This window comes from Marmota flaviventris, chromosome 14 (genome assembly GCF_047511675.1).
Source record: "Marmota flaviventris isolate mMarFla1 chromosome 14, mMarFla1.hap1, whole genome shotgun sequence".
Taxonomy (NCBI): Eukaryota; Metazoa; Chordata; class Mammalia; order Rodentia; family Sciuridae; genus Marmota; species Marmota flaviventris.
Window position 1 is genome coordinate 33904200 of NC_092511.1, and position 25996 is coordinate 33930195.

Sequence of the window (25996 nt, forward strand, 5' to 3'; positions counted from 1 at the left end):
CAACAGAATTGTCCCCTAGGAGTTCCACTATGCACAAGCCTGGTGGAATATTTACTTTCTACCCATACTGACAGGTATTGTACTCTTGTCTGGGCTGTGGTTTAAATATGGGCTTTGGAGGTTTCAGTGGTTGGTGTAATATCAGCTGAGACAAACATTTAATTCTGTGACTTTTGCTTTCTGAGCACCTGTTAATTATAAAAATTACTCTTTATCTCTTGAAGAATTTTAGCATCACAGTTAATTTGTATAATTATTGACTTTAATACTATTTAATCTTTTCATTTTGTTTTCAGTTGTAAATTTTGGAAATTATAAGTAAACATTTATGGGAATATATTTCTAAATGAAGGGATCTCTAAATGCTGTTGATTTTTTCATTTTTATAGGTCAGCTACTCAGAAACAATAATTAGCTTCAGAGATGATATAAAAGTGTACAAACAGGGACTGGGGTTGTGGCTCACTGGTAGAGTGCTTGCCTAGCAAGTGTGAGGCACTTGGTTCAATCCTCAGCACCACATAAAAATAAACAAAATATAGATGTTGTGTCCATCTACAACTAAAAACATAAAAATAAAAAAGTGTACAAATATATATACTATAGCTAAGCAGTCTATTTAGTGAGGTTAGCTAGAAAATCAGAATTTAATTGATTCTGAAATTTGCAGAGCACAAACGAAGGAATCAAGGTCATTTCTAACATTTTTCCATTCCTGTGCTGCTGAAGGGTGAGAAAAGTCCACTTGGAACTTTTTATTTTATGGTTGTGACACCTACAAAAACAAAAATTACACATGATTGGTGTCCTTAGCTGTGATTACAACTGGGGCATTGATAATTAAATCTCTTCTTGGCTTTCGTTTTGTGGGATTCAGATATTTGAGTTTACTTTATGCTCTTGTACCAGTAGGGGACTTAACACAATCCCTTACAATATATTTAGGAATCACTTAAAATAGGGGCTGGGGTTACTTAAAAAGTAAAATTTGAGAGGCTTATTATTATGTAGAAGTGAAACCATCCCTATTTGAAACTATCCCCAGTCAGATTTTGATAAATAGCAGAGCATTTGTACATGTTACATGAAAGAATCTCTTTTTCTGTAGTAGAAAGCCCACAGAAGGTTTTTCAAAATCTGAAGTTATGGAACTGAGTTTATTCATTGCATTAATTGGAGAGAAATGCTTTTTAAAGTAAACTAGACAAGGTACTTTTACAGAAAGCTGCTTGTATGTCCTAATCTAATGTTTCTCCTTTCAAATCACTCTTTCTTGAAATATATACACCAGCCTAGCTATTCTAAGCAGGCCTGGTCATCTGTTCATGGTCTTTCAAAATCTTAAGCAATTCACCCGTCTGTATTAGTCAGCTTTTCATCCCTGCCCCCAGCATACCTGAGGAAGTTAACTGAAAGGAGGAGAGATTAATTTTGTTTGGCTCCTGGTTTTAAGAGGTTTGAGCCCATGGTCAGCCTACTCCAGTGTTCTTAGGCCTGTGGTGAGGCAGAACCTCATCGGGGAAGGCTGTGGAGGAGCAAAGCTGCTCACTTCGTGGCAGGTCGAAGCCAAAAGAGGGAGGGAACACAGGGTCAGGGACAGAATATAAAATTAAACTGCATGCCCCCAGTGACTTACTTCCTCCAAGTAGACCCACCTTCTAAGGGCCACATCACCTCCCAGTAGTGCCACAAACTGGCATCCAGAACTCGTAGCGCATAGGTTTTGAGAGGGCATTTCAGACCCAAACCATAGCACTGTACTATCATGGGTTTGTAGTTTTGTTCTGTCTGTTTAACATGAATATGTAATTTTGATTTGTCTTAACCATTATGCGCATTCCACTGTTTTCTTTCCATCTCTTGTTCTTAGTACATTACTCTCTTAATCCAACCTAAGAATGTTTTTTCTTACATTCTGATGTATAGTCCTTTTTACCCTGGTCAAGAAATGCTATACCAACCTTACTCAATATGACTGAAATGATTTTAGCATTTTGAACCAAAAGGGTGAGGAAATTTTCTGGGTTCCCAATTTAATACCTTGAATATCCTGGATCTTCATGGTTAGGTTGCCATAACAAATGGACGTGTTTTTGAAAATACACACCTTAAAAAAGTGAGTCAACATTTATTTCATGCAACAAATGATATTTTGAATAATTATTCAGTAATCTGCTATTGTAATTGTTTAATATTGTTATTAAAAATAGTTATTGCCTTGGTATATTATTAATTAAGCATTATCATGCATTTTAGTGTTTGGATTCCTAGATAATCTAGGAAATGTGCATATCTTGTTGACATTTCCTGTTTTATTTTCTTTCTTTCCTCAAGTTTCATGCTATGGATACGTTGTATAGACACAGCTATGACTTGAGCAGTGCAATTAGTGTCTTAGTACCACTTGGAGGACCTGTTTTATGCAGAGATGAAATGGAAGAATGGTCGGCCTCTGAAGCTAGCTTATTTGAAGAGGCACTAGAAAAATATGGCAAGGACTTCAATGACATACGTCAAGACTTTGTAAGTAGAAAATTGTGAATAAAATAAAATGTCAGAATGGGAATATTTTGTGTTTTAGAAATTTGGTTTAATTTAGCAGCCTTTGACATGGTCAAGTTTTTGTTGGTGTTGGGGATTGAACCCTGGGCTTTAAGCATGCTAAGCATGCGATCTATCACTGAGCTATATGCTCAATCTCTACATAGTGATTTTTATTTGCTCAAAATAGAACTAAAGCTAGTTTAGTGAGAAGCTGACATTTGTTCTGGGCAGTAATTGTGAGTAAGATTCAGTGGCAGGAGTTCCTGAGTTCTTGGTGTAAACCTTGGTGGCATGAATTTACCTCCAGTAACTCTTGGAGTTCCAGGTTAAAATATGGACAGTTCTGGCTATTTGTAGTAAACATTTCTGATCTCTGTGTTTAGACTTACTGCTCTTCTTTAATTCTTCTGTATTTTTCTAGTTGTCTTGATAATTGTTGATCCTGAGTTTTATATAGACTTTTAACATAGAAGTGACCTCCACCAAGCAGAGTAGCAGAATTTGCCTTATGGTTTTCAATCTTTGACTCTTCTTAATGATATACAGGATCCTATTTGAATTTTTTATTGTTTTAAAAAAAAACTTGTTCCTGTGTGTGTGTGTGTATGTGTGGTGGGGGGAGTGCTGGGTATTGAACCCAGGGCCTTGTGCATATTAGGCGAACACTGTACCAAGTGAACTATATGCCCAGCCCCCAAAACTTGTTCTTTTAATAAGCCCCCTCCCCTTTTTTTGGTACTGCGGGTTTAACCCCGGGGGTACTCTACTACTGTGCTACATCCCCAGCCCTTTTTGTTTCTGATTTTTAGACAGGGTCTCCCTGAGTTACCAAGGCTGGCCTTGAGCTTGTCTTCCTCTTGCCTTAGTCTCCTGAGTTGCTGGGATTACAGGCATGCACCACCATGGCTTACCTTTTCTTTTTTTGGCTTTATTGAGATGCAGTTGAAAAAATTGTGTACATTCCAGGCATATAATGTGATTATTTTATGTACATTCATTGTAAAGTGATTATTACTACAATTAAATTAACATATCCAAGGGCTGGAGATGTAGCTCATTAATATAGTGCCTGCCTAGCATATTGCAAAGCCTTGGGTTTGATTCCTAGTACAATCCCCACCTACCTTGTACCCCCTCCCCCCCAAACTAGCTCATCTACTTTCATACTTAGTGACCATTTGTGTGTGTGTTGAGGACACCTGAGATCTGTTCTCTTTACTTTACACTTTAAATGCTTTATAATCTTATCTGTTCTATTATGTATTTCCTTTTTCCTTTGTATTTATGGGCTTACTGTCTGTAATTAAATCTCTTTGAGAGATTCTTATTTCAGGAGTTTATAAATAGCTTTCTGTGGAAGCCTCTTGTATTTTAAATGATGAAAATAGAATCTTTATAGACTATTCACATATTTGATGTGAGCCAATATTCTGCCTTTTGTTGTTGCATCTCTCCTGAATTGTACTGAAGCAAAATTATTACTTATTAATATGGGTTCATATTTTAAATTCCAAACACAATTATTGGATCTGTTAGTGTCACTGACATTTGTTGTGAAAATTCAGCCTCACTCATACCCTACCCAAATTGTTATAATACTGTCATTTAAATTTGTAGCACGTGCAGCTGAGAACTTAAAATGCATTAGTGGTATTTAGCTTCAGATGATCAGGATAACAACAGTGCAGTGTTATTAATATAGGAGTTATTGATATAATAGAGCTATATCACTACATAGAAATTTTAAAAACAAGTTCTCCTAAAGAAGAACAAAATCTGTAGGTCTGATAAGGGAGAAGATGAGAACTGCTGTAAAGGAAAGTTACTTTTCCCTGCTCTGGGTATAATACTCTCATTTTACAGTATAGCGTTCACTCTGTTCACTCTAACTCACTTTGAACACCTGTATAATGCCAGGCTCTGGGTAGGCACTAAACTTGTAACAGAAATTTAATGTGTTTTTGCTAGTGCAGTAATCCCAGCAGCCCAGGAGGCTGAGGCAGGAGTGCAAGTTCAAAGCCAGCCTCAGCAACTTAGTGAGGCCCTGAGCAACTTAGCAAGAACCTGTCTCAAAATGAAAAATAAAAATGGGCTGGGATGTAGCTCAGTGGTTAAGCACTCCTGGGTTCAATCCCCAATACCTGCCCCCTGCCCCCCCAAAAAAAATTAGTGTGGGGGAATTAGTTTATAACATCAAGAGATTGAAAAATATATACCCAACTCCAATGTAAAATTCCTATCAGTGGATGAGCAAGTATTCTGGGAGTAGAGGGCAGGATTAGTTTAAATAGTCAAGTTATGAAAGGCTTAAAGGAGTTATCTGGCCTTTTAGCTGGATGTCTCAAGACAAAGGGAGAAATAAGCAGATGCAAAGTCAAAACTGAACTATGAGATTTACAGCTGGCATTCTCAGGCATTTATAACACAGGACTAGGAGAGAACTCTGGGACAACATGTTCTTCCAATATTCTTGAATATAGCAAGACTGAAATTGGTATGAGATAAAAATTACTGTATGAAAATAAGTATAACTGTTAAATTTTTTTGTTAACTTTCATGATCTAAGAAAATTCCTTTAAATTTGTAGCATGTTATATATTAGTTTTGCTTTTGTTCTATTCTAATTTGTTTGAATGGAAAGCTTATTGAAACATTAAGTACTTTCAGCTATTCAGGAAGCAGAGGCAGGAGGATCTGAGTTTGAGGCCAGCTTGGGAAGCATAGTAAGACCTTGTCTCAAGAAAAAAAAAGAAAGAAATATTAAGTACTAGAAAAAGTGAAAAGACAGACTTGAGATTGGCCTTCTGGGAATGACTCTGAACGTCTTTATTTCAGTATGGACCAACTGGGGATGCTGCTGTCAGTGTTATGGTCAGAAACCTAATCACCCAGTTGCAGAGCTACCTCTCTACCTGCCTCTGTTGTGATCCCTATCAGCAGGGTACTTTTAGTAACAAACTTCCTGTCTGTCTTGCCCATGCATCTATGGTGCAACCCAGATTATATCCAGACTCTTAGATGCAAGAGGGTCTGGGAAATGCAGATTTTAACTCTGCAGGTGTTTCCCTAAAATGTGGTTAACTCTCGTGTTGATGAGCTGATCCACTTTAGATCTGTTATATTTTGGAGACTGGAATTGGCCACCAGGGTCAAAAATCTCAGTGTGAACAAAATAGAATGTCAGAAATTAAACTACTCAAAGAGTTTTGTGTTTTCTGTAGTACTGTTTTTAGGCTTATTATAAAAATAGCATATAAACCTAGTAGAAATCATAATACACACATTCTCTCTCATTACCTATATTACCATTACATGTACCTGATGTTGTTGGGGCACTGTATTGATCAGAAATACTATGACATGAATTTTTTAATAAGTATTCTTGTAGAAATTAACAGGTAGCGTATGTAAAATAAATTCTCTTGGGTTTTTCTCCCCTCAGTACTTGAGCTTTATCAGCGCACTGGGCAACACCATCATAATGGTCATTTTTAAACTTGTTTCATCCTACTTCTCAGAAATAATCATTTTTATTTTCTACTTTGAATTCCATGTGAATTTATGGTGTGTTATATATTTAAAAACGAGTTGGGGGTATAGATTAGTAGTAGAGTGCTCGCCTAGCATGCATGAGGCCCTGGGTTCCATCTCCTGTACATAACAAATTCAAGTAGGATATTGAATTTCAGATATTCAGATACAGGGCTTTTTAGGAGGAATGAGGTGGTGAGTGTTGAACCCAGGACCTTGTACATGCTAAGCACACGTTTTACCACTGAACTACATCCCTAGCCCAATATTTTCATACTTAGTGATTAGTTTAATGTAATTTATTTTTAAATTTGCACACAGTAAAATATATTCTTTCTAGCATAAGGTTATGCATACTTTTGTAGCCTCAGTCAAGACAGTACGGTTCATTAAACCTACCGTTGATCTCCCATTTTATAGGCAGTTCTCTTCAAACCCTAACCCCTGATTTCATCTCCATCCCTAAAGTTAATTTTTGCCCCCCACCTTTGTTTTTTTTGGGGGAGCACTTTACCACTGAGATATATCCCCACCCTACTCCACCCTTTTGAGACAAGTTCTCACTAAGTTGCTGAGGCTGGCCTTGAACTTGCAATCCTCCTGCCTCAACCTCCCAAGTTGCTGGGATTATAGGTGTGCACACTGTGCCCTGCAATTTGCCTTTTTCTAAATACTCCATGAGTGGAATCATACAGTAGATAGCCTTACAATTTTGGCTTCTTTTACTTGGTATTCATCAGTCTTGTTGTGTGTATCAGTAGTTCATTTCATTAGTATTATTCCATTGTATGAATTTACTGCAATTTGTTTATTTGTTTAGCTGTTGAAGGACATTTGAGTTGTTTCTGGCAATTATGGATAAAGTTGCCATAAACATCGTATTTTGATTTTAGTGTGAATCTAATTTTCCTTTCTCATGTAAACACTAGCAACAGGTTAATTGGGTTTTAATGGTAATTATATGTTTAACTTCAGAAGAAACTGTGATGACTTTGATGTCTATCAGTATAGCTAGGTGCAGTAGTGCACTCCTGTAATCAGGAGACCCTGTCATTCATTCATAAATAAATAAATTTTTAAAAAGGCTGGGGAGGTTGCTCAGTGGTTAAGCACCTTTGGGTCTGTTCACCAGTGCCTCCCGCCCCCCCCCCCCAAAAAAAAAGGAAAGAAAGAAGAAGAAATATATCAGTGTAGTTAAGCTGAACTACAGTTTCCAGAATTTCCTTCCCAGTATGTTTCCCATTATGGTAGTCATAGGGAGATTCTCTTGCAGGGTTGGAGAGCAGATTTGAGGCAGCAGCAGTTTTTGTATGTAGCTCATATGTGCTGCCATGGGATCTGGCTCATGTTGGCATGAAGCAGTGATAGGACTGCAATCACTTCGTCTTCCCTAGGGTCCTCCAAGCTTTTCTTACTTCCAGGACAAGAGGTTTGTGTGTTTGTGAGCTCCATGAAGAATAGCCTTGGCTTCTGCAGAACACCATGTGATCAGGTTCAAAGGCAGTGATTATTGACAAGGTTCCTTCTGGTTGTCAAGGCTCCAGCTCATGTTTGTGGGTTTCAGCTTGTTCTTCTTCTCTGCAGCTTTGCATCATCTTCTCCCAACTGCTTGTCCTGTATACCCCAAGGCTGAGCTTCAGATGCAAACACAACCACCTTGCAGAGGCAGTTCAATTAGCTTCTGTAATTGCATGAGGCTAAATCATTATAACAAATACTTAAGGGGCTGGGGTTGTGACTCAATAGTAGAGCACTTGCCTTGCATGCATGAGGAACTGGGATCGATTCTCAGCACCACATAAAAATAAATAAATAAAGATATTGTGTCTATCTACAACTAAAAAAATATTAAAAATAAATAAATGAATAAATAAAGATTAAGGGTCTGGGGTTGTGAGTCAGTAGTAGAGTGCTTGCCTAACATGTGTGAGGCACTGGGTTCGATTCTCAACAATGTATATAAATAAATGAATAAAATCCATCAACATCTAAAAAATATTAAAAAAATAAAATAAAGATTAAAATATAGTAAATAAGGTAAATCTGTTTTTTTGGCCCTGGTTCTTTAATTGAATCCTGACAAACAAGTATTTTCAGTAGGACTGTAACATTTTGCATTACAGCTAGCAAAATGTAACAGTTTCATTTGCTTTACATCCTCACTGGTACTTGTTAGCATCATTTTAAAAGCCATAGCTCTGTAGTAGCATCTCTTTGTGGTGTGTGTTTTGTTTTGTTGTGGTACTGGGGATTGAGCCTAGGGTGCCTCACGTGCCAGGCAAGTGCTCTGTCACTGAGCTGCATCTTCAGCCCCTATTTTGTTTTGCTTTTTATGGTGCTGAGGTCATTGTGGATTTAATTTGCATTTTTACAAACACTAATGATGTTTAGCATCTTTACATGGTTTTGTTGGTATAGTAAGTGTTTGATGTGAAAAGTTTGTTCATGCTTAATTTTTCCCACTTTGGTTATCTTAGTATTGATTTTGAGAATTCTTTATATATTGGCTTAGTGTTTTTTATCACATTTTCTCTAGCCTTATTAATCTCAGGCAGTACTTAAGTAGGTTTTTTGATAAATCCTTTGAGACTTTCTACATAGACAGATTTCTGCAGATAGAGTCTTGTTTTTTATTTCTGATATGTGTGACTGTTACTTCTTTATCCTGCCTTTAGTACTTGCTGGAATCTCTAGTACACCTTTTTTTGTTTTTTTCTTTTTTAATGAGACAGAGTCTCACTAAATTGCGCAGGCTGGCTTCAAACATGCGATTCTCCTGCCTTTACCTCCTAAGTAGCTGGAATTCCAGGTGTACACCATCACATCCTGCTTTTCTGAGTTTTTACCATGAAGGGATTCTGAATTTTGTAAGATGTGATTTATGAAGAAGTTGTGATTATAGGTAGGGTTATCCTCTTTTGTTTCTTGATACAGTGGATTACTTTTTATTTTCTTGGAAATTGAACCCAGGGCTTCACACATACTAATAAGCAAGTATTCTGTCACTGAGCAACATCCTTAGGCCCTCTCAAATTATTTTTTTAAGGTCTGTGGGCTAGATCTCTAGTTATGTCTACTCACTTATTCCTGATACTCAAAACTTGTGTCTCTCCTCCCTACCCCACCTCACCCCCTTTTTATTCCTGATCAATCTGGCTAGGAGTTATATCAATTTTATTGAACTTTGCAAAGACCAGCTTTTAGGTTGTTTGATTTTTTTAAAATTTTCTGTTTTATTAATTTCTGCTTCTACCTTCCTGTTTTCTCATTGCTTAGGACTTTGCTGCATTTCCTTCTAGTATCTTCTTAAAGTTGAAGTTCAGATAATTTATTTGAAAGTTTTCTTCCAGTATAAACAGTTATTGTTAGTATAGGTTTAGTCAACAATGCACCTTTGTTTGATGAATCTTTTACTGTCCCCTTTAGAAAGATATTTAATTCTTTATAGGATTTACTTTTTTTCCCCCTCTTTTAATACTCTGAAGATGTCCCTTTGTCTGGTGGATATAGTTTCTGATGAAAAGTTCCTATTGCACAATGTTTCTTTTTCTTCATCAGTATTTTCTTATTACTTTTGATTTTTAGCATTTACTTCTACAATATGCCTCCAAGTTTTTTTTTTTTGTAATAACTGTAGTCCTTTGAGCTTCCTAGAACTGTCATTTGAATGTTCTATATTTTAGATAATTCTTAGTCATTTTCTTTTTGAAGATTTTTCATTTACTTGTAGAACTCCAGTTATACATTACTAGATCATTTAGTATTGTCCACCAGTTCATGGTGCTTTTTTTTTCCCATTGATTATTCTGCTTTTGTTTTAGTTTATATAATCTTTTAGTACAGATAATTCTTGCTGTGTCCAGTATACTGATAAACTTCTTACAGAATTCTTCAAGTGTGATAGCATGTTTTTCTTCCTGACTTCATAGTTTGTCTTATGCTTTTGATCTCTGTTGAAGTTCCTAATCAATTGACATGTTATCCATCCTTTTAATTAGCTCCTTCAGTATATTAATTATAGGGGCTGTGGTTGTAGCTTAGTATGCATAAGGCCCCCTGGTTGATCCCTAACACCCCTCCCCCCACCAAAATACAGTATTTTAATTATAGTTAAAATTTCTAATTTGACAGTTTTCAACATTTGGGGCCATCTTGAGGTCCAGATTTGTCTGTTGATTACTTTATTCAATGAGATATTCAATTATTCCATGTGAATTCAATTATTCAATATATAGTCAATTATTCAAAAATTAAATTTTTGAATTTATACAATGATACATGTATTCTCTAGTGTTTTTGCATGTCTGATTTTTTTTAATTAAATATAGAATATCTTGTATTAACAATAACAGCAGCTGGGTGTGGTAGCACATGCCTGTAATCCCAGCAGCTTGGGAAGCTGAGGCAGGAGTATTGCAGGTTCACAGTTAACCTCAGCAATGGCAAGGTGCTAAACAACTCAGTGAGACCCTGTCTCTAAATAAAATACAGAATGTGGCTCAGTGGTTAAGTGCCCCTGAGTTCAAGCTCCAGTACCCCCACCCTAAACAAACAAACAAACAAACAAACAAATAAATAAATAAATAATAAGCAGGACTGAGTTCAATGGTGTTTATTTTCTGAAATAAACATGAGCATGTCTTGTTTCTATTCAAGCCATCAGTGTCAGGGGTTGAGTCTGTCTAGTCACTGAGTGGTTCCAGGCTTGGGCTTCATTGTTCTGGTCATCTTAAGTGCACTAGTACAGGGAAAGCCTAAAATTCCATGTGCTGCCTTAACATCTTTGAGCCTCCAAAGCTTAACTTGAATTCTCTTGCCTTTGCCAGATGTTCCCCACGTCTGTGCTATAGGAATGTCTCCCTACCTGGCTATTTCGCCTAGTAGCCACTTGCTCCCCTCACCCCCACCCCCCAGTCTTCAGCCTGATGGGTTTCATTACCCTGCCAGCTTGAAGAATTGTTCACACGAGTCTGTCACATCCTCTTACAGAAACCTTCTGCAGTAACCAGGAACATCTTAACCTCTTGCTAGTACTGAGCCTCACTTCCACGGCTCCTACTGCTTCACCTTATTCTCACTTGCAATTCCTGTGTAACCCCACATGGTGTGCAGTGTTCTTTCCCCTGGGCTGTGAGTACATGTGACTAATAAGCTGCTGTCAGTCTCATCCATTTGGTCTTGGTTGCCATGTTCTATGTTGTATATTCAGTCATTTGTACTGTTTGGGGCAGTGGAGAATAGGCGATGATCAGAACAACCACAGTCTTACCTTTGCTTAATATAGGGCCTGGAATGCTGAAGGATATTCCCCCCTCAATTCCCAATGTTCCTGTGCCACAGAGAACCTGCCTCAGAGCTGTTGGCTTCAAGAACTACTGGGCTCCCAGCTCTGTTCTAGCAAAATAGATGCCTGTTATACCATCCTTGCTACCCCTGGGAAAGATAATGCACAAGCCATAAGTGGAGACAGCAGAATCCATTTAACTGAACTAGTTTAGCAGAATGAAATACATTACTTGGTGTCTGAAGGCTCACAGAACCTCCTAGAGAGCCAGTAGTCCAAGTTTAGATGCTTCCCAGCTAGAAGCAGTGGCACAAAGAGTGCAGCCTAACATTGTAATGCTGAGTGGTGCTGGGCACAGCCAGTCAGGACTCAGAGGACTGGATAAAATAAAGCTGATGCAGCTGTGTTTACATGGTCAATTGGCTTCCTTTCCTGGTTACTTGGTTTCCAGGTAAATTAAAATTAAGGCCTTTTTCTCAGAAGAATAATAAATGATAAGAGTTCTGACGTTACTTAAAAAGCCGTGGGGATTATACCATGACTATCCTATGAGGTCTTGCTTGAGGCTCCTTCACCATCTTCCACACTTTCAATTCTATTAGATGAACACATTGAATTAAAATAAAACTATTTGCTTTAGCTATGGTTCACAGCTTAGTGGCTGGGCTGATTGATCCTGTAAAGAGATCACATTTGTAACTGCTATTGGTGTTGCCACCCAAATAAGCTTAAAATAATTTCTCTAAAATCCATCTGTTTTGAGGTCTAACAGGTGAGTTAAATGGAGAGGTGATAGGAATGGCATGGATGTTGTCCAGGTTTCATAAGCAGATCCCAGGTATAAAGTCCAGGAAGTAGTTTTAACTTTCCAATTCTTATAATATGGTAGGGAAGTCAGAGGGCTGAGTCACCCTTATAAAATCTGCTGCCATAATTCAAGATTGTTTTATCAGCCATTCATATCATCATGAAAGTATGATCTGTCCTCATTTGCATCTTGGATAACTAACAGATTCCCTTCTACAGAAAGACATGTTAAATATATTCTTTGGTTGTAGGCTTCATGATTAAGATTTTTATTTGGCCATTTTTGAATATTTATCAAAAACAGCTCAGGCTAGCTTGCTCTACTAATAAGAAGCACACTCAGCTGTGTTTTTTTTTTCTTTTCCTTCAGAGAATTAGCTTTTTTTTTTTTTTAAATAGAGTGGTTTTGAAAAGAATGGAAATATTATGTTCAGAGACCAAAAGATACTTAGTTGTAGCTGGCATCTTTGAAAAAGTAACTCAGGCTAAAGTTATTTAAATGTTATTTCTAAACTTGTTCTATATTTCCACATGTAGCCTGAGATCTTTCCTGAGTAAGTCGTGAAATATTGATAGTCATAATGTTTATAATTTTTAATGAATTAGGCAATAAATGGAATGTGTTATATTGGGAATTTCTTTGCTGAATGTGACATGTGGGGCAATTTTTGCTAAAATTAACTTCAGGGCTTTTTTTTTTTTTTCTAGAATGAATCTTCCAAATGAATATTTACTCCATTATTTTTTAAAGAGGTGGTTTTAAAGAAAAGCACTTTATACAGTAGGTGGTTTTTATTATCATGTTGAATGTTTTTCAGCTCCCTTGGAAGTCATTGACTAGCATCATTGAGTATTATTACATGTGGAAAACTACTGACAGATATGTGCAGCAGGTAACTTATTAATATTGCTACCACCATGAGTGCATTAAAATGAACTGTTTATATTTTAATATTTCTTAGCAATTTGCTAATTTCACAATTGTTTGCTTTATCTTTCCCATACTAATTTTAACTCCATGATTTCATGTCTTTAAGTTATTATATTTAACATTTTCATGTTAGATTTCCTTGACCTCATCAATCATGGTGATAAATATTTTAGAAAGATGACAGAGCAGGATATCACTAGAAAGGCATTATTTTCCTTGCATGTGACTGGTGCTTCGTCTGTTTGCGAGTATAGTTGATGGGAAATATCAGAGATGTGGCATTGCCACAGACCTCTTGAACAAGTTATTTTTATGAAGATTTGAAAGTTGAGACCAATGCCATCAACCTTACAATTAGAGATATTTTCAAATATCTCCTGAATTGTCCTTATGTGTGTATCTTGCCTGTTTTTTACTTTAATTTTAGTAGTCTTACTAGTTTGATGTTTTAGTGCTATACATGATATTTACATTTGATCTTAGCCAAAAGGCCGAGAAGTGATCCAAAATTATTTAAAAGTAGGGAATTTTTAATTTTTGACATTTCTCAAATGTCTCAATTCATATAACATCTTCAGATATTTATTTTGAATCATGTTACCTTTGTTTTCCTGAAACAAGCTCAGTCAATATTTGTTTTATATTCTTGAAGTCACATGTCAGAACTTGTAAATAAAGACACAAATATTTAATGTAGATTCCCCCCCCCCCACCAAGATGGAGGTTACACAGTGGCAAGGTTGGGATGCAGTACAAATACATTTAAGAATCACTTTAAAAAGTATCACAAAGGGTTATTGAGGTCATGAACAGTGAATAGATATCCAAGGCCTGTTGAACAATTTCCTCTGTGAACATCATATATTATTCAAAAGGTGCTTATTTGAACATGAGTAGAAATGAAGGCAGTGGGTCTGAAAGGCTGTGCATTCTGATCAGAAAGGGTCCCTAAAGATAATAGAGACTGTGGCATCAAGGACAGTCGAAAATGTTTGAATAAAATTATTCCTAAAAATTAAACTCTGTTCTAAAAGTTTCAGGTTGTCCCCTCACCATTTTTTTTTTCCTCTTACTGGGAAAGTGGAGGATCACCTTGTGTTCTAGCTGGTCTCATTTTTGAACATTGACCATATATTATTTTCCTTCCCTGTTTGCCGTCATTATTGTGTTGATCAGTGTCTGGATTTTATTATCTAATTTACTTCCCATTTCTTTCCCTGCACTTGGCTACTAATTGATGTCAGTACAGTCTTATGGTGAGCTCAGCCAAGCTTTAAAGTTTTACTGCATGTTGCCAGGCACAGTGGTGCACGCCTGTAATACCAGCAACTCGGGAGGCTGAAACAGGAGGATCCAAGTTCAAAACTAATCTCAGCAACTTATTGAGGCCCTAAGAACTTAGTGAGGCCCTGTCTCAAAATGAAAATAAAAAGGGCTAGGGATGTGGCTAAGTGGTCAGGTGCCACTGGGTTCAATCACCAGTACCAAAGAAAAAAAAAGTTACTTCATATCTCCCAATATTTGAGGGTAAAGGTTTATTTAATTTTACTTAGAATAGTGACAGTCTCTTTCTCTTTGATGGATTTTGGAAACTAATCATCTCTGAATATTTTTCTAAAAGCAAGTATTGTGTGTGTGTGTGTGTGTGTGTGTTGTTCCTTCCAGATAAACAAGTAAGAAAGTAAAAACAGTTTGTAAAAGTAAAAAATGTTTATATTTATTCATTTATTTTATTTATTTATTTGGCACTAGGGTTTGAATCCAGGGGTGCTATACCATTGAGCCACATCTCCCATTCTTTTTACTTGCTCTGTTGTCCAGGCTGGCCTCAAAGTTGCAATCCTCCTGCCCCAGCCTTCCTAGTGACTGGAATTATGGGCATGTACCTCTTCACCATGCTAATATAGGTCCTTTTGGGGACTAGAGGTATGTTTTAATGGTAGAGTGAGTATTTAGCATGCACAAGACCCTGGGTTCAATCCCTAGCACCTAAAAAATAAAAAAAAAATGGAATGGAGCTGTTCGTTGCTTTACTTTAAAAATTTATATCTAGGGCTGGGGATGTGGCTCAAGGGTAGAGTGCTTTCCTGGTATGTGTGAGGCTTTGGGTTCCATCTCTCGCACTGAAGAAAAAAAAAAGTACTATAGTTCTGTAACTCAGAATCTAGTGACTTTTCTTATAAGCTACTACAATTGAAGAATATGCATATGAAAGAAAAGCTTGTCTTAAAAAGAGTAAATTTTAATTTATAGCCTGATACTTTATTTTCTTCTTTTTTAAGACAGTGAAGTGGTAATAACTAATAGGCATTGTGTGTAAAATATTTTATCCATCTTTTGAATTAGAAACGTCTAAAAGCAGCAGAAGCTGAGAGTAAACTGAAACAAGTTTATATCCCAACTTAGTAAGTAATGAAATTTTTTAAAAATATTTGTCCTGCTCTTAATTGTATCATTACAAACCATGTTATTTTGTTCACTTTCAGAGAAGTTTGAATTTCTTTGTGTATCTTACTTTCTTCCTCTACAAAGCATGACACTTGCCTTCTATTGTTATTTTTAGACAAAAAAAAATTTTTAAAAAAAGGAGGTAAGAGAAACCACATATAGACTAACCTAAGGACTAGGAAAAGAGAGCGTGTTTTGTGTTTCCAGCAAAACTGTAGACAAAGTGTCCAAAACTAACCCATGGAACTAACTCTGTATTAGTGCAAGCAAATGTGTTTCACAAAGCTAGAAACTTGAACTTGTTTGGGTGATGTTCATTGCCTCTTTGAGGTATGTCCTTTGCATTATTTGGTTGAGGATTTTGCATTGTTTTCTTTGTTCAAATGGTAATTAGAACTGTTCAATAAGTAATGGCAGGTTTCATTTGTTTTAGGTGTCTGGCATTCTTTTTAGTCCTTTGGGTTTACAGGTCATTGCCATGTCAAAACGAATGCCAGTTTTCTTTTCATTTGTTGTATTTTAGATGAATTACACAATTTTATTGAGTTCTTCAAAGTTTGATTATTCATTTGTTAAGGAAAAATTAGTTTTTTGAACACTATGTATATAGTACTGTCCTAGATTCCTTGGGAATTAAAGTGAAATTTATTATAAATTTCTGTGTGCTGTTCCAAGATTTTTCTCATTCTTAGAGCTTAAATACAGTCATTTTATACTTTACCTTTAGTTGCAGAATTTTAATATATTGCATGATAGATGTTTTTTACATATAGAATGCCTCAAGGGCAGTGAATTATGATCTTTTGTATTCATCTTTTATCTCTAAGCACGTAACTGTTATAATTTTAAAAACATGGAATTTATAGGTCCCTTATGATTATATCTCTTCTGCAGAGTGATTTTTTTTGTTCCTTTTCACTTACATATTGTATTTGACTGATTTATAAAAATACCACTTCCCAAAGAGGATACTGTTGCAACTCACATGTATTTGATTTTCATAAAGTAAGTATATCAACTTCCTTGTACTTCAGTGTTGCCAACATCACAGGGCTGGTATCTTTAACCATTTCTGACCAACTAACACAGATAGTTGGGTTTTTTTGGTTTGCTTTTGCAGTACTAAGGATTGAACCCAGGGGTGCTCTACCAATGAGTCATACCCCGAGCCCTTTTTCTTTTTTGTTTTTGAGACAGAGTCTCCTTAAATTGCCCAGGTTGGCCTTGGATTTGGGATCTTTCTGCCTCAACCCCCTGAGTAGCTGGGATAATAGGTATTTGTCCCTGCACACAGCCGGATAATTGTTGTTGTTTCCTGCTTTACATTGACTTTGGTGTCTTGATCTAAGCCATGGATCAGCAAGCTATAGTACGTGGGCCAAATCTGATCTATCTTTTTTTGGTAAATAGTTTAATTGAAACACACACATACTCATTCATTTATGTATTGCCTGCTTTCAGACTACAGTGGCAGAATTCAGTGGGTGCAAATGAAATTGCTTAAAATGCATAACTATCTGGCCCTTTACAAAAAAGGATTTTATATTGTTTTCTTCGTTCTAGTGGTAATTAGAATCCTACTTTGTAAATGTTCAATTAGTAATGGATAGGTTTCAGTTGTTTTAGTTGTCTAGCATCCTGTTATTATCCTTTGGGTTTAAAATCATTGTCATGTCAAGACAGTGCCTATTTCTCAAACCCTGCTCTAAGTGAATGGTTTTTATAAATCAAGACAGTTTCTAATCATACTTAAAAAACATATATTTAAAACATATCCAGTGTTCAAAAATATGCAACTGAATTACTGAGTTTAATAAGATTGTGAGTCTTTCCATAAATTTCCAAATTAACTCTGAAATGGGTTGTTTTAAAACATAATAGATTGGGCTGGGGTTGTGGCTCAGTGGTAGAGCGCTCGCCTAGAACATGGGAGGCTCTAGGTTCAATCCTCAACACCACATACACATAAATAAGTAAAATAAAGATGTTGTGTTCAACTACAGCTAAAAATAAATTTAAAAAAAAGTTTTTTTTTAAAAAAGGTAATAGATTAAGAACTGGGTTGTGGCTCAGTGGTAGGGCGCTTGCCTCACATACGTGAAGCACTGGGTTCGATCCCCAGCACCACATAAAAATAAAAACAAATAAAGGTATTGTGTCCACCTACAACTAAAATAAATAAGTAATAGATTAAATTTGTTTTCTTCTGTCATGTTTTGAGCATGGCAGTCTCTCATATTCAAAACATCCTGCTCAGTGCTAGAGGTAACAAGGTTGAGAAGACAGACTGGCCTCTAGAAGGGGCAGGTAAGGGGAACAAGACAGTAAAGATGCGGCATGGGGAGTGCTGTTAGGCGAGTTTATCCTTGGGGCCCCGGTTTAGTTGATGCTCCCAAGAAAGCCTTCAGGAAAGTGAGTTTGCATGTACTTTGAGGAGAGATTGAGCAATAATGGAGGAACTCCAGGCCAGTGGGATCCTTAGATGGGAAGAGGCAGAGCACAGTTGAAGAGCAGAAAGGTAGTGTGGCTGGTGTGGAAAAGGTGTGATGAGCCATGGAAGGCTGGTGTGATAGACAGTGGAAATGAATTTTTTTTTTTAAGAGAGAGAGAATTTTTAATATTTATTTTTTAGTTTTCAACGGACACAACATCTTTGTTTGTATGTGGTGCTAAGGATCGAACCCGGGCCACACACATGCCAGGCGAGCGCGCTACTGCTTGAGCCACATCCCCAGCCCAGTGGAAATGAATTTTGAATAGAGAAGTATCATGGTCAGATTTGCACTTGAAGATCACTGTTTAGAAAATGGTCTGGGGAAGGAAAGTAAGAGTAAGATGTACAGAGACCACTCCGGAGAGGAGAGGCAACACTGGCTTGACTAGAGCCCTGGAAATGGTGTGATATTTGGAAGTGATTGGCTTTTGCTTGTCAAGATTGAGTTCCAAATTTCTGGTCAGCACAGTTAGGTGGACTGTCCTGCTGTTCACCAAGCTCAGAAACCATGGCACAAAATCAGGTGAGGTCATTTTGAGTTGGCTCTATTCAAAAGAAGTGTTGGATATGCTATCAACATGTTATATTGGTCTAAACTTGGGAGAAGTCTTGAGCTAGACATAGAAACACAGCTAAATCAGCACACAGTTATTATGTTTGAACCATAGACAAGATTTCCGAGGGAGAGCTGCAAGAAAAGGGCTTTGGATCAAGTCTTGAATAAATTCAACATTTACAGATCAAATAGTGTATGATAGCTAAAAATGGATAGCCAGGTCATATGGTTTTACAGAAGCCAAGAGAGGAGTGTGTTTTAAGGAGGGAAAGAGATTTGTCAGATGTGAAAAAGAGCAGTTTAGCACTAAAGAGGTTATGGTGATCTTCATGGGAGTGGTGGAGACTGCATATGAGCCACAGAAATGTGGGCAGTAGAGAGAGAGGGCTGGAGAGTGTCTTAAATGGGAGAAATGTGTGTAACCGGTAGTAAGAGGAAAGGTCAGGGAAGAGAACCAACTGTACAGAGTTCTCATGAGGGCTGACACCGTGGAACCCAGAGCACAGAGGAGGAGGGTATGATCTGGGAGCTAGATAAAAGGAAGGGAAATTTCTTTCTTTCTTTTATTTTTTTAATATTTATTTTTTAGTTGTAGTTCAACACAATACCTTTATTTTATTTATTTTTATGTAGTTCTGAGGATCAAACTCAGGGCCTTGCATATGCTAGGTGAGCACTCTAATGCATATGTGGCTCAGCATGCTGAGCCACAACCCCAGTCCCCAAATTATTTCTACTTATTTCTTTTTGTGGTGCTGGGAATTGAACCCAAGGCCTTGTGCATGATAGGCAAGGTCTCTACCATTGAGCTATATCCCCAGCCTGGGCAATTTCATATAATGTGTCTTTTAAAAAATTTTTTATGTGTGTCTTAACAGTCACAAATTGTCACAATGATATCACTTGTCTCCTGAGATTTGATCTTTAAGTACCTGGTTTTATAGAAGATATTTTAAGTGATTCACGTGTGTGTAGTCTTGGCACACTTATTTTCCTTGTGTTTATGATAATTAAGAACAGTCATTTATTCAATCAAATAACATTCTCACTTGAGCAACTAAGTAAATTTGTGCTTCCTGTTATTCTTTTTTCAGGCAGCTCAACTGTAAATTTGTATTATCTCTTTTTCATCACATATTTTACATGTCCGAAATTTTCATTTCTGGGAATCTTCTGGCCAGTCATTTGACTTAGAGGAGCAATCATTTCTGTACATTTATTATTTTTTTAAATTGGTATTATATGACCTTGGAACCCTTATTCATTTTATTTTTTTTTAATATTTATTTTTTAGTTTTTAGCGGACACAACATCTTTGTATGTGGTGCTGAGGATCGAACCCGGGCCGCACGCATGCCAGGCGAGCGCGCTACCACTTGAGCCACATCCCCAGCCCCTCTCTTATTCATTTTAAACTACTACTTTTCATTCCATACTGAAAACTGTTTCAACTGAAAACTACAAGAGAAGCACCCTCTGTCTGATTTAACATGTTTTTAAAACCAGTTTGTTAGGGGCTGGGGATGTAGTTCAGTGATAGAACGCTTACTTAACGTGCACAAAATCCAGGGTTCAGTATCCAGTACTGCAGAAAAATAAAACCAATTTGTCTTAAATACTTTGGTGACACAGGTTAGAGGTATAAATAATAACCCTGTTTTTACAAACTGGGACCTTAGTGCACATAGAGGTTAAATGATTTCTTCTGGTGGTGGTTGCAAGGATGTCAGTGAGAGTTGCATTAATAATGTAGAAAGAAATCTTAAGTAGGGTCTTTGCTCTCAGGCAGACCAAGTCTTATACAGTAGACTTTGACTGTTAAATGGAATTGTGGGTAAGAGGAAATCCCTGAGCCAACTTGTTGAGATTCCAAGTGTATTGGTAGTTGTGACATCTCATTGCTTCAGGAGCCATGGGGAAGCAGTGTGGTCTCCATAACAGAATAGTCTCCATTCATTCATTCAGCATTGATTTCTAAACTTGCTTATTTTCTGTCTACCAAATAGGAAAGTTCATCTAGAATGAAAGCTCCTCAGTGTAGGAGATTTACTAGGCTCTGAATTGTATGCAAAATGAGTCATGCCTGTCGTGTGCACCTGTGCAGTACTCTTGTGCATGCTTCTAAACACGGGACTTAGCCTGTTGTAGATGGGGACAAGTTAGCCATGTTTGCACAGGAAGTAGTAAGAGATGTCTGGACTGCCCATTTCTAGTGAAATGTGTAGTGGCTCTGTTGACTTAGTCTCTAGGAAATGTACATGTCTCCTTTTTCCTCCTAAAAATTATTTTCTTAAAAAGAAATAACTTGAAGCTCAAAGTTATTGGTTTTTCTAATTTTAAATGCTATTTAGGAATAGGGCAGGTACTTAGAGGCTCCTGAAGTGCTCGCTCACTGTCAGTGCTTGTGATACCCCCTCTAAAGCTGGGGTGCAGTCAGGTACTTTCTCAGCAGCAGCAGAGGACAGTGCTTTCCCTACTCACACAGTGCTGCCTTAAACCTGATTTATTTTACCCCAAAATGATTCTGTTTGCTTAGAAGAATTTATGATAAGTGATAAAAGCCTGATAGCTTGTATCTTTCAAAAGTATCTGATGATATTCCAATGAAATTGCATTTGGACCGACAGAGATACAGTATTTACTTTGTTGAATATAAGGCACAAGAGATTTGTTGTTACATATCCTTGTTTTATAAATGTGAGTGGTTAATATCTTGCTTTTACCAGTTTCTTTCTTTTTCACTGAATCTTTTAAGGTTTATTTAGTTGGAGTAAATTAGTAAGGAGATGTGATGCTTCTTGCCTTGTTATACAAATCATTTTTATCACCTCACTTTACATCTCACTGAAAGCAGCAAACCAAATCCCAACCAAATATCCACCAGCAATGGCAAGCCTGGCGCTGTGAATGGAGCTGTGGGGACCACGTTCCAGCCCCAGAACCCCCTATTAGGGCGAGCCTGTGAGAGCTGCTACGGTAAGTTTGCTCCAGCTGGGCTTTGTTTTCCTGTTGGAGAGACCTGCCTTCTGTTTGTTCAGGGAACAGCCCTGCACTGTGGGGTGGGATTGGTGAGCATCGTGGGGTCAGTGCATTGTAGAGGCAGGGCATTGTCTCCTCATAGTGAACAGGGACCTGTCCTTGCCTTCTGCAGGGAATGAAGGGGCCGATCATTGGGTACTTATTCTGTGCCATACATCAAAGGTAGATATTGAGTTTCCTTTGCTTTGGAAGAGCTCTATTGTGTGTACAATGGCAATGTTTGCTCAACTGTGCAAGGTTGGATTAGTTTTGGCCAAGCCATGGTCTCATGATACATACCAAATTTCCTTTTGGAGTTTTTTAGTATTATTTGACAAATTAAAGGTGCCTGGTAATTCTGTAGGAAAGGTTTATCTGGGGATAAACTGCTATTTCAGGGCACCAGTTTGGGAGATGTTGTTCTGTGACATTTGCTTTTGGCCTTAGGTCCCTGCTGTTATTTATCTATGCTGGCAGTATTTTCTGTGCCCTGGGTGTTAAATGGGGATGGTGAGATGAACTGATAGGTTGTTGTTTACTTAAATTTCAAGCAACAATAGAATGACCCCCCCCACACACACCTCTTTTGGTACTAGGGATTGAACCCAGTTGCACACTACCACTGAGCTACATCCCTGTCTCTTTTTAAAAAGTCTTTTGAGCCATGCATAGTGGCACACCCCTAAAATCCCAGTGGCTCGGAAGGTGAGTTCAAAGCCAGCCTCAGCAATTTAGCAACTCATTGAGACCATGTCTCTAACTGAAATACAGAAAGGGCTGGGGATATGGCTCAGGGATTAAGTGCCCCTGGGTTCAATCCCCAGTATCAAAAAAAAAAAAAGAGAGAGAGAGAGAGAGAGAGAGAGAGAGAGAGAGAAATTTTTGAGACAGGATATTGCTTAGTTGCCTTCAGACTCCTCCTGCCTCAGCCTCCTGAATAGCTGACTTGTAGTCTGAGCACCTGGCTAGTATAATCTCTTAATGGGGCATTGATGACATCATCTGTTTTCTTCCAATGAAGGTAGCCTGGGGTGGGAGAGGAAAGGAAGCACATGTTTATTGAAAGTCTACCTGTACCCAGTGTTTGGCTCTCGGCAGTTCTTTGTGGGGATAGATGAACCTACTCACTGCCTAGGGACATGGGAGAGGGACTTTAAGACTCAGTCTGCTCTATATCCCACATTAAGTGTCAGCATTAGAAAAGACTTTTAAAATCAAATCATATAATTATTTCTCTTGACTCTAAGGAAGACTTGAGCCACACCAAGTACTGACTTTCTAGAAATGAGACATGAACATGTGTCTAACCATTCTGTGTACCATCAGAGCACAAAGGAAATCAGTTTGCGAAAAAATAGATTCTTTTGGTCAAGATTTCATATGGATAGCATTGATAGTGCCTCTGAATTGGAAGTTCTTGGATTTTGAAATTCATTATATTTATGTGGAAATAAAAAGAACCATGCATACAAGTGGTAGTGACTTAGTTGTTTTTTAAGATGGGATCTCACTATGGTCCCAGTCAAACTCCTAGGATCAAATTATACTCCTGCCTCAGCCTCTTGATTAGCTGGTGCTATAGGTGCTCCCTACTGCACCTGGCAATCTGTCTTCTTTTTTAACTTTCAGACCTTTTCTTTCTTTTTTGGCACTGGGTATTGAACCCAGGTGTGCTTTACTACTGAGAATATCCCTAGCCCTTTTTGGTTTTTTTATTTTGAGACAAGATCTCATGAAGTTGCTGAGGGTCTAAGTTGCTAAGGCTGGCCTCAAATTTATGATCCTCCTGCCTCAGCCTCTCGAATTCCTGAGATTGCAGGCACATGCCACTGTGCCCAGCTTTCAAATCTCTTTCACATTCATGTGTGAAATACTGATTTAAATACTTAATTGTCATTTTTATGTGTGTCTGACATACAAGTGATTTTAATTTTATATTTTTGATCAACATATTGTTAATATCTATCATAAAATGTATCTTAATATACATAAAAGATTTATACTAGAGCCAGATGCAGTGGTATATGCCCATAATACCAGCAGATTGGGAGGCTGAGACAGGAGGATCATGAGTTCAAAGCCAGCCCCAGCAACCTAGCAAGGTCCTAAGCAACTCAGGCAGACCCTGTCTGTAAATAAAATACAAAAAAGGGTTGGGGATGTGGCTTAGTGGTTAAGCACCTGTGAGTTCAATCCCTGGTACCCAAATAAATAAATAAGATTTATGCTTACAGAATGATAGAATTTGGTGTTTTCTATTTGTCAAGTGATATTTACTTCTTTTTTTTCTTTTTCTTTTGGTACCAAGGATTGAGCCTAGGTGTGCTGTATCCTCAGCCCTTTTCTTATTTTGAAACAAGGTTTTGCTAAATTGTCCAGGTTGGCCTCAAACTTGGAATCCACCTGTCTCAGGCTCCTGGAATATAAGTGTGTGTCACTGTGCCCAGCTGATATTTGCTCTTTAATTGAATTCAAGTTAATTATACATCAAATTTTATATTCAGAATCCAACACAGAGCCATGACTTGATGCTGTTGATTCTTAAAATTTGTGTTTAAAAAATAAACCATGGGCTGGGGATGTGGCTCAAGCGGTAGCGCGCTCGCCTGGCATGCGTGCGGCCCGGGTTCGATCCTCAGCACCACATACAAACAAAGATGTTGTGTCCGCCGAAAACTAAAAAAATAAATAAATATTAAAAAAATAAAAATAAAAAAAATAAACCTGGTAGACACAATGGCACACACATGTAACCCTAGCTGCTTGGGAAGCTGAGGCAGAAGGATCACAGATTCAAAACCAGCCTGGACAATTTAGCAAGCCCTAACTTAAAAGGGTTGGGAGTAGGGGGCAGTGGTGCCCACCTGTAACTCCAGCGCCTCGAAAGGCAGAGGCCAGAGTTTGAGCCTCAGCAATGTAGTGAGACCCTGTCTCAAAATAAGAAAAAGGGCTGGAGGTGTGGGTTGGTGGTGAAGAGCCTCTGGGTTCAATAATAATAGTGAAACATAAATAAATATAAAAACTTATTATTTGTTTCGAATTATAAAAGGGAAGGTTTTTAAAAAGGCTTATATTTGCAAGGAATCCTCTAGAAATAAGAAGTACATATGTTACCAATAATCTACAAGGCAGTAAATGTAATAGTCACTATATTTTCTCATTCTCTTTCTTTTGGAGGGACGGGCTAGTGCTGCTGATTGAACCCAGACACATGCTAAGCCTGAGCTCTGCCATTGAACCTCACCCTTAGGGCATATTTTGTCGTGGTTGACATTGGTTTGTAAAGTGTTGACACCTTTAATGTACTATCAGAACATTTTGATCTGATGAAGGTAACTTACAGATCAGAATAAGATTTTTCCAAAGAAAAGTTAGAGTTTTTAGGTACTTAGTTCACTTAATGTTTCAACATCAGTGTTTTCAGACCTAGACTTGGATCCAAAAAAATCATGGGTGTGCTTTTAATATTACATCGCACCAATTTAAACTGCAAAGATTGCTTCATACCACCTCACAGTGTTCAGTCAAGGAATGAATCTGCTGCAGTTTAGGTCTTTGGTTTATTGTGATGGTAATGGCATGTGCTCACTTGATAGGGATTGATAGTCTAAAAAGTAATTCTGGTTTTAAAGGAAGAAATCCTAAAGTAAGTATTTGTTGACTAAAATAAAGGAATGGCAAAGAGATTCCTGTTTCCATTAGATTCCTGGCTTTATCAATGGGACATCTCTGAGTGCCTTAAACCCCTGGAGTGGTTTCTGAATCTGGGTTTAGATTTTAAATACTGTAATAATTCCTCTTCTTCCTTCTCCTGAAAACTTTTTTCCAGAAATGTACATAATAAGAGTATTTTTAATTAACACAAACTCCCTAACAGCATAATGCCTACTATAGGAGACTCCACCTAACAGCCTCTTAATAGGTGCCACAGACACTGGATATATATAGTAGAAATAAATATTTGGTTTATTGAATCCTGAGTATTGAGAAATATGTGCATATATTATGTTTGGCTTTTAAGCTAGGGAAAGAAAAATAACATTGTAAACTAAAGGTGACTTTGGGATATTTGAATTGATGTTATAAATTTCCTTGCATTCTTTTTCTTCTTCCTCCATCTGCAGCTACACAGTCTCACCAGTGGTATTCTTGGGGCCCACCCAATATGCAGTGTAGATTATGTGCAACTTGTTGGCTGTATTGGAAAAAATATGGAGGCCTGAAAATGCCCACCCAGTCAGAAGAAGAAAAGTTATCTCCCAGTCCAACTACAGAGGTATGTGAGCTGTAGGCTTTTAGTACTGAAGTGTGTCATTCATAATTTTCAGTAGTGAGCTCATTCCTTGGGAATTTAAATTATCCTATACTGTACTAGCAATATAA

At 37.5% G+C, this 25996-nt stretch overlaps 1 protein-coding gene across 6 annotated transcripts in view; it reads left to right on the top strand.

The window, feature by feature from the left end:
- Positions 1–25996, top strand: part of Mta3 (metastasis associated 1 family member 3) — a 165408-nt gene that overhangs the window by 89898 nt on the left and 49514 nt on the right. For 5 of the 6 annotated variants that reach the window (XM_071601527.1, XM_071601529.1, XM_071601528.1 and 2 more), the window contains exons 9-13: positions 2335–2523; positions 12985–13059; positions 15444–15502; positions 21447–21571; positions 25738–25889. In XM_071601527.1, the coding sequence (XP_071457628.1) occupies positions 2335–2523; positions 12985–13059; positions 15444–15502; positions 21447–21571; positions 25738–25889 (600 nt within the window). The remainder of the gene's footprint in view (positions 1–2334; positions 2524–12984; positions 13060–15443; positions 15503–21446; positions 21572–25737; positions 25890–25996) is intronic. The other variant, XM_034635820.2, reaches the window with a different exon arrangement.